Source organism: Magnolia sinica, chromosome 17 (genome assembly GCF_029962835.1).
Source record: "Magnolia sinica isolate HGM2019 chromosome 17, MsV1, whole genome shotgun sequence".
In the NCBI taxonomy this organism is placed as follows: Eukaryota; Viridiplantae; Streptophyta; class Magnoliopsida; order Magnoliales; family Magnoliaceae; genus Magnolia; species Magnolia sinica.
In genome coordinates, this window is record NC_080589.1 from 52,395,203 (window position 1) to 52,410,837 (window position 15,635).

General features: G+C 37.7%; 1 protein-coding gene across 2 annotated transcripts in view; it reads left to right on the plus strand.

The window, feature by feature from the left end:
- LOC131230399 (uncharacterized) overlaps nt 1-15,635 on the plus strand; it is a 105,924-nt gene that overhangs the window by 82,916 nt on the left and 7,373 nt on the right. The window contains exons 2-4 of one of the 2 annotated variants that reach the window (XM_058226304.1): nt 10,097-10,128; nt 11,866-11,916; nt 12,175-12,238. In XM_058226304.1, the coding sequence (XP_058082287.1) occupies nt 10,114-10,128; nt 11,866-11,916; nt 12,175-12,238 (130 nt within the window). In that variant the 5' untranslated portion in view covers nt 10,097-10,113. Of the gene's footprint in view, nt 1-10,096; nt 10,129-11,865; nt 11,917-12,174; nt 12,239-15,356; nt 15,408-15,635 lie in introns of both variants that reach the window. The other variant, XM_058226305.1, reaches the window with a different exon arrangement.

Genomic DNA, 15,635 nt, shown 5'->3' on the forward strand with positions numbered 1-15,635 from the left:
ACATGGGCCTAATACATATCACTATGGGCTTTGGCACATGGGCCATAAATACATCACATCGGGCCTCACTTATGGGCCGCACATACATCACAATGGGCCTCGACACATGGGCCATAAATACATCACATCGGGCTGTATCAAATGGGCCGAATAAAATGGGCTAATTCGAATGGGCCGAATCAAATGGGCCAAATCAAATGGGCCAAGTTGAATGGGCCCAAACCAACCACACCATTCATCTATAGTTAGAGATCATTTTAGAGCATTATCACAAAATGAATCATATCCAAATGATCATCTGGGTCATACCACAAATGGCAGTGGTGATAATGATTTCCAATGTTGAATTCCAGTGGGCCCACCATAGCATTTAATTTCCATCTGGTCTGTTCATAAGGTCACAAAGACCTGGATTTAGAGGAAAAATAAATATCATATTGGTTCAAGGCTTCTGTAATCCCAAAAAGGGGATTTCAATGGTAGACTATCAACTTCACTGTTTTCTGTAGTGTGGTCCACCTGATAACTAGATCTGTCTTATTTTTCTTCCCAAGCCCGAGGACGAGCTCACCAAATGGATGGATGGTTTAGATGAATCACATATATCAAGGTGGGGTCCACATACGTGGCCCACCAAAGAACTGAATCTGCTTCACGTGATCACCAAATGAATGAATGGTTTGGATGGAAAACATCCATCATGGTGAGGCCGATCATGGCACCGTCCATATGGACGATGCAAATGAAGCACGTCCAGCAATGGTGGGTCCCACCAGATAAATGGACGGCTTGGATTTATCCCCACATACAGCAGCCAACATTGCTAGCCATCCAGTAACAGACGGCCCCTTATTTAAGGATACAAAGGTGGGTTCCCACGTAGGGCCCACCATCATATATATAATATATGTATGTATGTGTGTGTGTGTATCACATATATATTATATATATAGTATATGTATGATATATATATTCTTTTTCCCTTTTTTTAAAAAGACTGCTGTGCTTTATAGTCCAGCATGTCCCATGTATAGTTGTACTACATTCATCAACGTGGGGTCCACGTACATGTGGCCCATCAGCCACATACACCGAGGTGGCCCCAAATACACGTGGCCTGCTGATGGACGATGTGGATCTAATCCATTCATCACGGTGGGGTCCATACATCCTAAAGTGGACGGTGTGGATATAATCCATATGCCATATGTGGGCCACTCACATCATCATCACCACCTAAAAGAAAAGAGAGAGAGAGAGAGAGAGAGAGACGGCGTAGTGGAGGGACCCCGCCACTATGGGCCCCTCTTGATCACATACATACATCAAAATGGGTCCCAACATAAGTGAGCCCTTAAATGGGAATCAACGGTGGATCACCCACCTATTGGCCTCCTTCTTTAGCTCCTTGGACTCCTATGTTCCTTATCTTCAATCTTGATGGAGGTTGATGATGAATGAATGGTTGAGATGGGAGATGAGAGGGTGGGAAAGTGGGGCCACACTTGTTGTTTTGGGAAGGCTTGGAGATCATGGACGTTGGGTATTTCTCTTGAGATTGGAGAGTGAAGATAGAAATGAGAGAGGGAGAGAAATGATGGATGAAAAGGGATGGATGGAATGGTTGTTATAAGGGATGGGAATGGGAAAGCATGGGTTGGGTTGAAATTTGTGTAAAGGAGGTATGGGTGGGGAGAGAGAGAGTTGTCTTGGGAAAAAGAGCGAATGGGTACTTGTACTTGGGATAGGGTGAGGTGGCATTGGGGTATAGAGGGTGTACTTGACTTGATTGATGGGACATGTTGTAGAGATTCTCTCTAAATTCGCAATGCGCAGCGTTTCTTCAGAATAAACGTGGGCCCACATCTCCTGGCCCGGGTATCGGATCGGTGCCTGAGTTGCGGCGTTGGAACCGCAGCGACGGCGCAGTCGCTAGGGTACAAGTTTCGAGTTGAGCCGACTTTGGTTTACAAAACTCGGCTTAGGATCACGCGCAAACATCGGATATAAGTCGAGGGTTGCCGAAATTTGACCGAGAGGACCGCGGAAGCCTAGGGAATGGTATGGTCTAAGATACAGGTCTTACAACTTTTCTGGTTCCAGATCTTGAACCGAAATGTTTTTGAAAACTCTGTCTTCACTCAATATATGAAAGTCTTCACTTTCTTCTAGTTTGAAGATCTCGATAAGTTCGTCGTAGATATTGGCAAGATAAATTCATTACGAACAAAACGAACGTTGAAGATTCAATGTGAACAGATGCACAAGCTTGATACAAATCAAGATCCAAACTTAAATTGGTTTGTCACACCAAAATTTGACAATACTTAAGGTTTATCAACATAGCACTTTCATTCTTCATATTCTATAATTTTTGTTTGGTTTATATTTTAGGGTTTAGGTTAATTTCAAGAGGGGAGACGGACAAGAACAAGAAGAAGCTTTGATGAATGTAGGAAATAACATTTCATCTACTGGTTGTTAAGTATGTAAATATCACAAAAATTTCATCATCTCTTTTAAATTGTTAAAGAGTTTTTGTCACATCGGGCTCGGTCTTAGGTTGGATTCGGGCCAAGCCCTGTAATAATAAATTGGGACAGGCTCAGACTGGATTGTTTTGGCATACTACGGGCCCAGCCCGGGTTTGGGTTGAAGCTAAAAAAATTCATACCAGGCTTGCACAGTTTGCCCTAGCCCTTGCCCGGCCTATTGACACCCCTAATCATGACAAGGCCAAGAGCACCGTCCAATAACTTCATCCATGCTGACCATCCAATTTTTTAAGATTAATTTAAGGCATCAACCCAAATATGAGGTAGATTCAAATTTCAAGTGGACCACATCATAAGAAACAATATTGATTGAATGCCATTCATTAAAAACTTCTTAGGGCCACAAAAGTTTTGGATCAAGCTGATATTTGTCTTTTCCCTTTATCCAGGTCTCTATGACCTAAGCAACAGGTTGGATTTAAAGTAAACATTACAGTGGGCCCTTGGAGGTTTTTAATGGTGTACATTCAGTTACTATTGTTTACATGTGGTGTGGTCCACCTGAAATTTAGATATACCTCATTTTTTTAGTCAAGCCATAAAATGATCTGAAAAAAAAGGGATGGACAGCGAGGATAAAATACATATATCATGGTGGGGTCCACATAGATTTGAGTTACATACATCATAGTGGGCCCACAGAGCATTGAGTTGGATACAGGCAGCATCGCTCGCCAAACCATGTTGGAGTTACACATATCTGGAATTATTGTTTGGTTGTCTTCCTCATGGAAGTAACGAGATATTTCTTTATTCAGCCTTTGTGAAATTTATTGCGATGTATCTATGAAAATTTCTCTCTGTCATATAGAAAATATGAGGCTTGTTGAAGGCAGAATCTCTATACGTGCGAATGGGAAGTAAAAATTGAGTTTCATTCTATACACAGTTTCTCTAATATATGTTGTTGCTCACAGAAATAAGGTTGCGTTTAATTGCAATGTGATAGTTGCACCACGTTTAATAGACAGGAAATGAGACCTCAAAAGTTCGGCTCGGTTTGGTTTGGTTTGGTTTGAAAAAGCTCGGCTTGGATTGGTTGGAATATAAGTTCAAATCAAACTACGTGCCGGAGTCAAGCTCATTTAAAAAAACAAACCAAGCTTAAACCAGGGCAGTACCGGCTCGGCTTAGCTTGAATCTCAGCTTCATTCAGCTCGGTTTAATTCAGGTTGTAGATTGTATGCACACTGTTTCTTGTGGTGTGATCCACTTGAGCTTTGGATATGATTCAATTTTAGGATCATGTCCTAAAATGATATGTAATAACAGATGGATAGCGCGAATAATACATATACATGATGACATGGATAATACATATACATATACATGAATGCACACTATTTTTTATGGTTTGGTCCACTTGAGCTTTGGATATGATTCAATTTTGGATCATCTCCGAAAATGATATGTGAAAACAGATGGACGGCGTGGATAATACATATACATGATGGTGGGGCCACAAAGTTTACTTAGTACACTAAAATGGGATTCAAATTGGATAGTGACCTCAACAACAATAGCTAGTGCCAAAGCTCTATGGGGCCCTCCATGATATATATGTTTTATCCAGCCATCCATTAAAATTTGCAGCTCATTTTACTGTATGAGACTAAAATTAAATAAGGAAGATCCCAATCTTCGGTAGACCACAATGCGGGATCCAAACTTATTGGGGGACAGAAGGTTTGGATCAATACATATGGTTCAATTTTATGTATATTGTTATTTAACAAAAAAATAAAATGAGTTGACCTGTGCTCTAACTTCGCTCGATTCGGCTTGGATATTTGGACCAAACCAAACCAAGATCAAACAGTAGGGATAGGCTCAAAGCTCAGCTCGTGTAAATCTCAAACAACGGGTGTCACGTAAACAAGCCAAACCAAACATGGGTCAAACTCGGTTAAGCTCAGCTCATATACAACTCTAGCAATGGGATGAGTTTTCTACCAACCTAGCTTTCAGCTGAGCTTGGACCAACTAACTAAGCCTATGGGCCAGGCTTGGACCTTCCAAGAACAACCTGATTATTTTTTAAGTCAGTCTAGGACTCATGTTGGTTTATGCTAAATATGTGCATGTATTATATCCTACAAATATATACTAGGTTAGACAAGGCAACCCATTCATCATGAATGTAGATAGCTCGTTCAATTCCTCTACAATGTTTACTTCTTTGTGCATTGGTGCCACGCATGATCAATGGATATATTAGGAAAATTCAAATAGGAAATTGGGATTTTACCAATTGTTAAGTCAAGCTTAAGCTTGGGCCTTCTGCATTAGGTTCATTTTGAGCTTGGGCTAAGGATAGGACTTAGGCCCCACCCATTGCCCACCCTAAAAACCTTCCTTATTGTTTATAATTAAATCGAATTAGCCCTCAAACAACGTGGATAGAACAAACAAGGACAATAAGATGTTCCTTTTTACACTATACAGACAATGCATCAAAGGCGTGCACATCATTCTACTAGTCCTCATTCTCTCTGATTCTCTTCCCAAGTTTAGATCTCGTTTTACCATTGCAAAGAGGGAGCTAAAGAAGGAAGATTGCGAGCGTTTGACACTTCTCGAACGAGCGTCTTCTCAAGCATTTGGTGATCAAGTAGGTAAGGATCAAAACCTCTGTTAGCCCATTGATTCGACACTCAACAGCCCCCCTTGCTTGGGGTATTTTTTCATAACCCCCTATCAGACCTAGCCCTCAAATGGTGGAGATGGTGATGAACAATTTAATCCATCATTATAGTGCCATTGTCGAATCAGGCCTCCATCTCAATCACTACTACCAAATCCTTGTTCGAGAATCACGTCCCTTCTTCCACTCCATCCCAAAGAGTAACTAGGACCAAATCAATCATGTTTTCAGGGTCCGTCTGTATTACTCTTTTATGTTTTATGATTCATGTCTTTGCGGTTTTAACTATAATTCTTTATGCAAATTAGTCAGTCCATGCATATATTGGGTTGGGCTTGGGCTTGGGCCAGGGTCAGGTCTAGCTTGAGTCTGGCACATTGCCAACCTTAGAAATGACCAAAATGTAACCATCTTCCTCACTATTCATAATTGAAACAACCCTTTGTATGCAGTGGTATTTCGTTCATTTTAAGCTTTAAAGTAGTATGATTGCATTTCAGGACATTGGTAAATATAACAAACTATGCCTCCTTTTGGTCATTTGAACGGTGGTAAATGAGTTAAGTTGTAAATGATTTACAACTTGCGTTTGGATGCCCTGAAATGCTTGTAAATCATTTACTAGTTGTAAATGATTTACCAACCTTTTCCCCTTTTTATTTGCTAGCAAAATTTTGAGATTTCATTGCTAGTAAATGATTTACCAACAAGAAGCCTAACTCTTTTTCTAAGGGCTGGGAGATACACACCTTCCTCTCTCCATTGTGTCTAAGAACTCCGACAACTCTCTCTCTCTCTCTCTCTCTCTCTCTCTCTCTCTCTCTCTCTCTCTCTCTCCACCGATGAAAACATATCTTGCTACTAGCCTTATAAAAGAGCACCTGAATTTCTAGGCCTACTTCTATGGCTCACCTACTGCTTGGTTTTATGTGAGGATCAATCCCAAGCTTTAGTGAGATGGGCATAACCCAATGATTCACTTTAAAATCCACTCTTATATGTCATTTTAATGTTTTTAATGAATTACTTCTCTAAACTATCTTAGGTGTGAATACACAATTACATGATATAAACAATTTACAGGTTATCCAAACATTGTAAATCATTTACAACTTAAAGCCAAATAGACAGGCTGTAAATAATTTATAGCCTATAAAATAGCTAGTAAATGATGTGAACTCTGTATTGCAGATAAAGCTGAACTTTGTGATGATGCTATTATAAACTTTCTTTCTGCATACAAAACTTTCATCTGCCTTGAAGAAGCAAGATCCCTTGTGAGACTAGCTCATGAAACTCAATAGCTTGGACAGAGCAAAGACAATAACAAGTTCTTTTTCACTCTATTCAAACAAGGCATCAAATGCGTGCAAATCACTGTTACGGACTCCAATATACAAGTAATTGCATATCAATGCTTCTAATATGTGACCATTTTCTAGACACACTACAAGAAAATAGGCCTTTAGCCACACTTTTTTAGCCTCGGTTTAAAAAATAGAGGCTAAATGTGCTTTTTAGCCTCGGTTGTAAAGGAATTAATGTTAAAAGTTCCTCTTTTGCCTTGGTTTTAAAAGAATTGAGGCTAAAAGTTTGCTATTTCGCCTCAATTGTTGAAAAATCGAGGCTAAAAGTTCATTTTCTTACCTCGGTTGGTGAGAATTTGTGGCAAAAAGTCTACCATTTCACCTCAGTTGGTGAGAAATTGAGGCTAAAAGTCTATCATTTCACCTCAATTTGTGAGAAACTGAGGCTAAAAGTCCATTATTTTTCCTCAATTAGTGAAAAATCGAGGCGAAAAGTGTACTATTTCACCACAATTGGTGAGAAATCGAGGCTAAAAGTCTACCACTTTGCCTCAGTTGGTAAGAACCTGAGGCCAAAAGTTCACTATTTCGCATCTATTGATGAAAAACTGAGGTGGAAAGTCTATAATTTCGCCTCAGTTGGTAAGAAACTGAGGTTAAAAGTATCTTATTTTGCCTCATTTAGTAAAAAACCAAAGTTAAAAGTCTACTTTTTAGCCTCAGTTGTAAAGGGACCGATGCTAAAAGTTCATTTTTTTGCCTTAGTTAATAAGGAATTGAGACTAAAAGTTTATTTTTTCCACCTCAGTTAGTGAGAAATTGAGGCTAAAAGTCCACCACTTTATCTTGGTTGGCGAGAAAATGATGCTAAAAATCAAATTTTTTATCTCAATCATTAAAAACCCAAGTTAAAAGTTTTTTTTTTTTTTTTTTTTGCCTCGGTTGCAAATGAGCTAAAGCTAAATGTCTACTTTTTCACCTTAATTGTAAAAGAACCAAAGTTAAAAGTACAATATTTTGCCCCAGTTGATAAAAAAACCCAAGTTAAAGTTGAGAATTCTAAATAAAATTGATGAATTTTGAAAAATTAAGAATCTTGAAAACAATTGAGAATTTTCAAAGAAATTGAGAATATTAAAACAATTGATAATTTTTAAAATTTTGACAATTTTGAAAGGAAAAATTGAGATTTTTGAAAAAAAATAAATTGAAATTTGAATTTTCAAAGAACTAAGAATTTTTTAAAATTTTGAGAATTTTAAAAAAATTTAAGAATTTTTTTTTTTTTTGAAAAATTAAGAATAAAAAATGATAATTCTGAAAGTTTATGATTTTTTTTATTAAATTGAGAATTAAAAAAATTAAGAATTTTGCAAAAATTCGATAATTTTAAAAATAATTAAGAATTTTGAATTTGAGAATCTTGAAAAAAATGGAAAATTTTAAAATTTGGGAAATATAAAAAAATTAAGAATTTTCAAAAAATTGAAAGTTTTGAAAAAAAAAAAATTAAAAATTTTAAAAACTATTAAGAATTATTATGTTTTCGATAATTTCGAAAAAAAACTAAGAATTTTTTAAAAATTGATAAATTTCAACTAATTGAGAATCTTGAAAAAATTTGGAATTTAAAATTTTTAAGAATCTTGAATTTTTTTAAAAAAATAATTTTCATAAAATTCATAAATTTGAAAATAATTAATAATTTTCGAAAATTGATTAATTTGGAAAATTTTAAAAATAATAAGTGAATTTTTAAAAATTGAAAATTTTAAAAGAAAATTGATAAAAAAAATAATTTTAAGAGAATATTGAAAAAATTGATAATTTTTAAAATTTTTGATAATTTTAATAGGTTTTTATGGATGGTATGGCATCATTGTTTCCACTGTTTTCTGTGGTGGATTCCTCGAGATTTGGCACTGCCTCAGTCTTTGGCTCATGCTAAAAAATGATCTCTCCAAAATGATGGACGGTGTGGATACAACACAGAGATTCTAAGGCCGGCAAAACTTGGTGGCATTACTTCAGGAGCGAACCTCGCTGCTCAACCTGTTCCGCGTCCTTTACGGAAACGGATTACACACTCCCCTTCCACCCGCCAGTGGCAAATGGTCGGTGCTCGGTTTGCCCACCATAATGTATATATTTCATCCATGCTGTCCATCTATTTTTCTATATCATTTTAGGGAATGATACAAAAAATGAGGTATATCCCAATCTCAAGTACACTACATTACATGAAACTGTGTTGGATGAACGTTAACCATTAAAATTTTTTTGGGGCCTGTAAAAATTTTGGATCAAGCTGATCTTTGTCTTTTCCCTTCATCTACGGCTGTATGACGTAATAAACAGATCGGATGTCAAATAAAGAGTACAGTGGGCAGAGGATTTTAATGGTGGATGTCCAATCACTATCGTTTTCTGGTGGTGTTGTCCATCTGAGATTTATATACCTCTAAAATGATCTTTAAAAATGTATGAAACACATATATCATGGTGGGGCCCACGGATCACTGACCATCAGCCATGGGCCTTGTGGCGAGTAGCCAATTTGTTTCCATCCTTTACTTGGGAGTTGATCAGGTATGCTTGGCTAGGGGTGTACACAAACCGAGCTCGCTTGGTTAGCTCGCTCGACTCGACTTGATAAAGCTCAATTTGACTCGGTTTGAAGTTGAGTTTGAGCCAAGTTGAGCTAATTTTTTGAGCTCGAAAATGAATTAGAGCCAAGTTCGAGCCGGCCCCAGCTCGACTTGAATCCAGCTTGGATCGAACTAGGTTGGTGATTCAGTTTGGCTGGTGGATTGTCTTGATGTTGCTCACCAACTGTTGGCTAAAATGATAGCCATTGATCATTTTACCTTATCAATAATCCACATGAAAAGCTCAAATAATCCAGCCATTGATGTTGCTCACCAACTGTTTGATAAAATGACTCAACGAAATGTGGCTGTGGCAAGGAAGGTTTGGCCGGTGATAAGCAAGGCATGCACATTAAACAAACACCCCTTCTTTTTTTTTTTTTTTAAATGTTACTTAGAAGGTGTTTGATAAAACACCTTAAAACCATTGCCTCTGGTTGTAAAATAGTGGGATTTTGAAGTTGTAGGTCAGGTGTTTGTGGAAATGCCTCCATGGACGTGGATTTCTTGCCAAACCTTAGCGGGAAGTTCCTACGCAAGGATGACGTTTTGTGTCGAACTATATTTTTGGTTTTTTCAATTCATCCTATTTGGAATGACCTTGCAAATGGTTTGGATAACATATAAACATCAAGGTGTAGCGCAGGAGGGTTTCAACGGTAGGAATTATTTTCCCCAATTTTCCATCTCGTGTGACCAACTAGAGTTTCGTATGCACCTAATTTTTGGCAACACGTCATAAAATGAGCTCTACAAACGAATGGACGGAATGGATTTCTCACATACATTGAGGCGGGCTACTTGCGCAGGAAATCCGCGTCCACTTCCTTGGTAGATGAGTTACCCGCGGCCATAATACCCTCATTCATTCTCAGCAGAGAGAGAGAGAGAGAGAGAGAGAGAGAGAGAGAGAGAGAGAGAGAGGAAATGGCAACGATGAAGGCCATTTGAGAGAGCAAATGGCGGCGAAGCCTGTTTGGATGCCTGTAACTTTTTTAAGTTGTTAGAAAGTTACATGTAACTTACTTACAAGTGTAAGTAAGTTACAGGTAATCCTGTTTGGATACAAGTTGTAACTTACTTAAAGGTAACTTACTTTGTATGTTTGGATAACTTGTAACTTTATTACAGGTAATAAGTTGTATATTCACGCTAAGTAGAGCTTGAAATAGGGAATCGTTGAAAAATCAGATTTACACGTAAAAAAGATTGGATAAAATTGTTCCATTTTATCAAGCCCATGTAAATGAATAGTTTGGTTGATTCTTAGGCTAAACAAATCAACAGGTGGGCCATAAAAGTAGGTTCACGTTTTCAAAATGCTTGTAATATAGGAAAAAAATAACTTGAGGTAAGATATCCAAGCAAAAATTTCCCACAGGAGTGACTCTTGTTGGCAAGGATCAGTTAAAGAGAAATCACAAGCATATGAAGCTGCTTCCACCAAATTCTGCATTAGTAGTTAAAATCTCAAAGTGGGACATTACTAAAATGGACCAATATCAAGGGACTGTTTAAAACCAGATATCTTAACACTTCGATATACCCTTGATTTCTCACCATTTGATAACAGGCAAGAATCCAGATGTGAATGGAACTCGAGACTGAGGCTGTTTGAAAATAGATATGTTAACAATGCAGTGGGCACTCAGTTTCAAAACACCTGAGAACATGCAAGAATCTCAATGCAAATAGAAATTGGGAGTGTTTAAAAAACCATATGTTAAAACAGATTTAGAACCTACACGGGAGAAGTTGCACCGACCAACAAGCCTCACTTATACAAAATGAACAATGGAATGTGGGCCCCACTATGATGTATTTGTTTTATCCACACCATCTATCCATCATTCTAGATCATTTTAAGAAATCAACCCAAAAATAATGTACATCAAAATCTCAGGTGGACCAAATCACTAGAAATAATGTTGATTGAATGCCCACCATTAAATACTTTTGGTAGGCCATTGATGTTTTGGATGAAACTGATATTTGTTTTGTTCCCTTCATCCAGGTCTTTCTGTCCTAATCAACAGGTTGGATGTGAAACAAACATTACAGTGGCCCAAGGAGTTTTTTAATGGTCGACTTTCAATCATTACTATTTTGTGTGGTGTGGTCCACCTGAGATTTATATATGCCTCATTTCTGGAATTAAGTCCTAAAACAATCCAAAATAATGAATGGACGGCATGGATAAAACAAATACAGGATGGTGGACCCCACAGACCATCGGACATTACCCACGCCTCTAGCCAAGCTGCCTCTGTCAACCCTGATGGAAAAAAAACAAAAGAGGAAAGGAAAACCAAAAAAATAAAAGAAAAAAAGAAAAGAAAAAAAGAAAGGGGTTTTCTAACCCTGCTGAAGCTGGATCGGAGAGGGAGAAGAGACTGGGAGAGGGAGAATGAGACTGAGAGAGGGAAACGGAGGCCTTCGCTCCGTCTGAGAAGGTAGGTACGCTTCTTCAATGCAGGTGCGATTCTTCCCAACGATTCATTTCAAAATTTCCAACCGTTACCTGTATCAAAGATACAGGTAACTTGAGACTCAAGTGCCTGTTAGATTTTCGCCTCTTTCTCCTGTAAGAAAGTCACAGGTTGAGAGAAAGTTACCTGTGACTTTCCTCTCCCAAACACCAACTGTAACAAAGTCACCTGTAACTTTGTTACATTTTAGAATAGTTACAGGCATCCAAATAGGCCCCAAAGGTCATTATAGCTAGGCATATCTTCGATAGCCGTGGAAATCGAAACATTGAGGTGATTTTTTCTGTTTCTTTCAACCAACGATTTGCTATTCTCGTGTCTAGGTTTTCGATTTCTATTACATGTCTGGATTTGATCTCTCCCGTCTATTTCTCATTTTCATCTTCCCATCTGTCGTCTTTTATACGTGATTGGATCAGATCGTAATCAGGCATCGATTCAGATACTGTGATTCTCTCTTCTGATGAAGAATTTTCGGTTTCTTGTTCTTATATGCGATGGATGTTTCTCTCTGCCTGTTTATTCCTTCAGGTGGATGTTTGTCTGAGTGATGGAACCCTAGCTAGGGCTGTTGTCACGAGTGGCGCCTTGACAGGTAAAAACCAAGAACTCATTTCATAATAGAATCTGTACTGCATCGTGTGATTTGGATCTGTATCAGATCTCTTGAATTTGAGCTATGATGAGGTTTTAGTGATTTTTATTTTAGTTTGATTGTAGAAATAGTGGACCAGATGTTGAGGTTTCTTGTGTCGTGTATTTTGAATTATCTGTGTGGCTCTCCTTCCCAAGTTTCTAGGAGGAAATTGGGAATTTAATTTCCTGACTTCAAATTCATTTCTAGGTTTTTATATATATAAGATTATGAGCTTTTTTATTGGATTTGTAAATATTATATTTAGTTTATTAAGTTGAACTTGACCTATTCCACAATTTTCATGCTCCCAACTTGGTGCCGAAGAACTTTGGAATTTGGATAATTGGATAGTGTCTGAGCATGTCAGTCCCGTGACATTTACAATACCTGCAGTGAGAGACAATCAATTAACTATTAAATGTCACTGAATCCAATGCCGAAACATTACCAGCTTACAAATCTGAAAGGCCTTACGATTTTTGAAACATCGGTCGTTCCTTTCTAACCATAGAACCTATATGCCTACTAACAAAATTAATCACCAGACTTTTCTCCCAATATTCCCTATACTCCCATCACACCACATCAAAAGAAAACTATCAACGAATTTCGGCAATGCCCATGAAACTCCGAACACATTGAAAAAGTTATCCCACAACCCTTTTGCAAATGAGCAATGTGCAAACTGTGTTGAGATGATCCACTGCTAATTTCCTCATACATCTAGAACAATTTGCATTTGTAGATGGGGCCTTTGATGCGAGAAATTTTGTATTGGTGCAAGAAATTGTTAGCATTCATCCAAAAGAAATCACAACGAATAATCCCAACTCATGCATTCTCAAATTCTGATTAATTGGGACAAGACTTAGATTATGATGCATGCTCATATCCAAAGCTTCATATCAAACAAGGAACAAGTCCAGTGTCCTTGAGCAATGCATAGATGCACTACATCATGTCCAAAATGCTGATTGTCCTTGCAATGGTGTTTTTTTTTTTGGTTTTGTTTTGCTTCTCCATACACGCACCAAGTTTCGGGTACTTGAATTAAGCTAAACATGCACTACCGCATTTATATGTGGTATATAGGAATTTGTGACTGAGTGAAAAAAATGGTGGTTGGCTTATGGGCCAGTTGGCCTGACCCGGCCTAGATTACTCGGTGTGTAGGGCCAGGACTTGGGCACTAAACGTGGTGCTGGCCCAGTCCAAACATCAACTGGCCCACCATTTTTAAAAAAGGATGTTTTAGAGACATAAGCTGTTCCCATTCAATGTGGACGTGTAATTTAAAGGAGCTCTTGGATCTATGGTCATGTTTTGATGATCAAAACATTTTATATGATATTTTATATGATGAACTTGTCCTGGATGAACAGGATTCTCCCAAAAAATTTCCTAGATTAAGCTGTCACACACATTTAATATTTGGACTATTTTCCTTATAATGCTAGCCTTATAGGGCAGGGCCATGACCTTTTCAATCCAACTAGGGCTAGAACAAGCCCGGGTCACGACCCAGGTATAGAGAACAGGGGCTAAGCCAGGGCACCCCAAATGGCTCATGCTTAGGGCAGACCAATCATCATTAGCCCAACCGTAGTCAGAAAATTTTTAATGAATGAGAAAAATAATTTTACAAAAGATTGAGTGACTTTTCTTTGTATGAATAGATCTTTTTATTTTGTGATGAATATATAGAGAAGAGAGGGAATTAAATCTCTAATCAGATCCTAAATCTTAGAGACAAAATAAAGAAGAAAAAAAATTCATATCAGGAAGAATTTTCCTAACAGAGTCCAACCTTTCATCATCTAGCATGAAATTCAAACCCAATCTCAGCTAGCCACCCTACTAGGTTGGGCTGCCCGGCCACCCGTATCAATGAGTATGAACATTGCACATGGTGAGCACTTAAAGTTGGGGCACACATATTTCCCAGCACTTTAAGAAGAAGACAGAATCAAGTGCTTGTTCGGATTGACAGTCAACTAAGGAAAGCATTTAATTTATATCAACAATATGTTTGCACTTAAAGAAGTGAAGTGCCAGCTTTTGCCATTTCTGTCTTAAGAAGGGAGCCAAAAATATATATATTTTTTTCAGTCAAATGCTGAGAAAAGGGTGTTTCAGACATCCACTTATGAGATTGTAAACCAAATACTTTCTCACCTATAAAGAATAGTATTTTCCATTACTTTTCTTTAACAAAAAAAAAAAAAAAGTGCAAAGAATTTTCTTTCCCTACAAATATTGTTATTGTTGTTAGTTTCGGTGATTGTGGTGGTGGTCTACACACACATAGAGACATCCGTTTTTAAAATAGCAAATGAGGATAAACTCACCAATGTAGCTAGATAGACAAGAAGAATAATTGGATTGAGATGCTAACCTCGTTTGCATTATCAACAGGAAAAAGCTAACAAAACAAAAGTGGCCCCACTCAACAAAACGCGTGGTGTTTCCTTCCATATAAGGAAAGAGATGAAAGCATAGGATCTTTAAAAGGCATGGAGTAAAGGCTATGGAATGAGCATGTCTCATTGATCACATTGATTGAACTATCCTAACCATCCAACTGGTGGCTATCAAATGGATTGCCATGTAATCTGATAGAGTAGATATTTGAGTATGAACCATCACATGATGGGAATAGCCACATTAATGGCTTAGATATTTATATTTATATTTTATTTTTTTGTATAAACCCAGGTGTGGGCTTTAGTTATTAGCACCGTTGGGCACAGTCTAGAAGGGAAGTTTTATACCTATTTGTTGTTTGGTGCCAAAGTTGGTGATGTGTTTGAATATACTTTTGTGAGCTGGTCTTGTCCCTTGCTCAGCAAAATAGGGGCTAAAAACCCCACTCAATCAAACAAATCTGACAAACAAATGCAGCGTAGAAACACCCTTTGCCAAGTGTGTCCAAATTGGCCCTTGATCTATGCTATGGTTTCTTTTTTTTTTTTTGAAAAGTGTTGGATTTCTAACCTGTACTGAATTATGTGCTTCTGTTGTGGTTTTTGGGTTATTGTCTTCCTTCTGAATTCTTTTTTGCTTTTTCTTTCATCAGGATCTAAAATGTGAGTATGCTGTCCGTGGAGAGATTGTTACCCATGCCCAGGTATTCCAAATTGAGAATTCATAGGAAGATTTTCTCCCTTCTCTTGAGATTATCATTTCCTAATGGAAAGCATGCTGACCCAGGTCACCAATACAATACACCACCACGAAAGCAAAGTACATAGAACTCATTCTTGAACACGAGGATTCTGAATGCTCAACAATAGATCTCCTTATAATTGTTCATGTTGGATTCTTATTTAAAACACCTTGGGTTCTACCAAAAAAA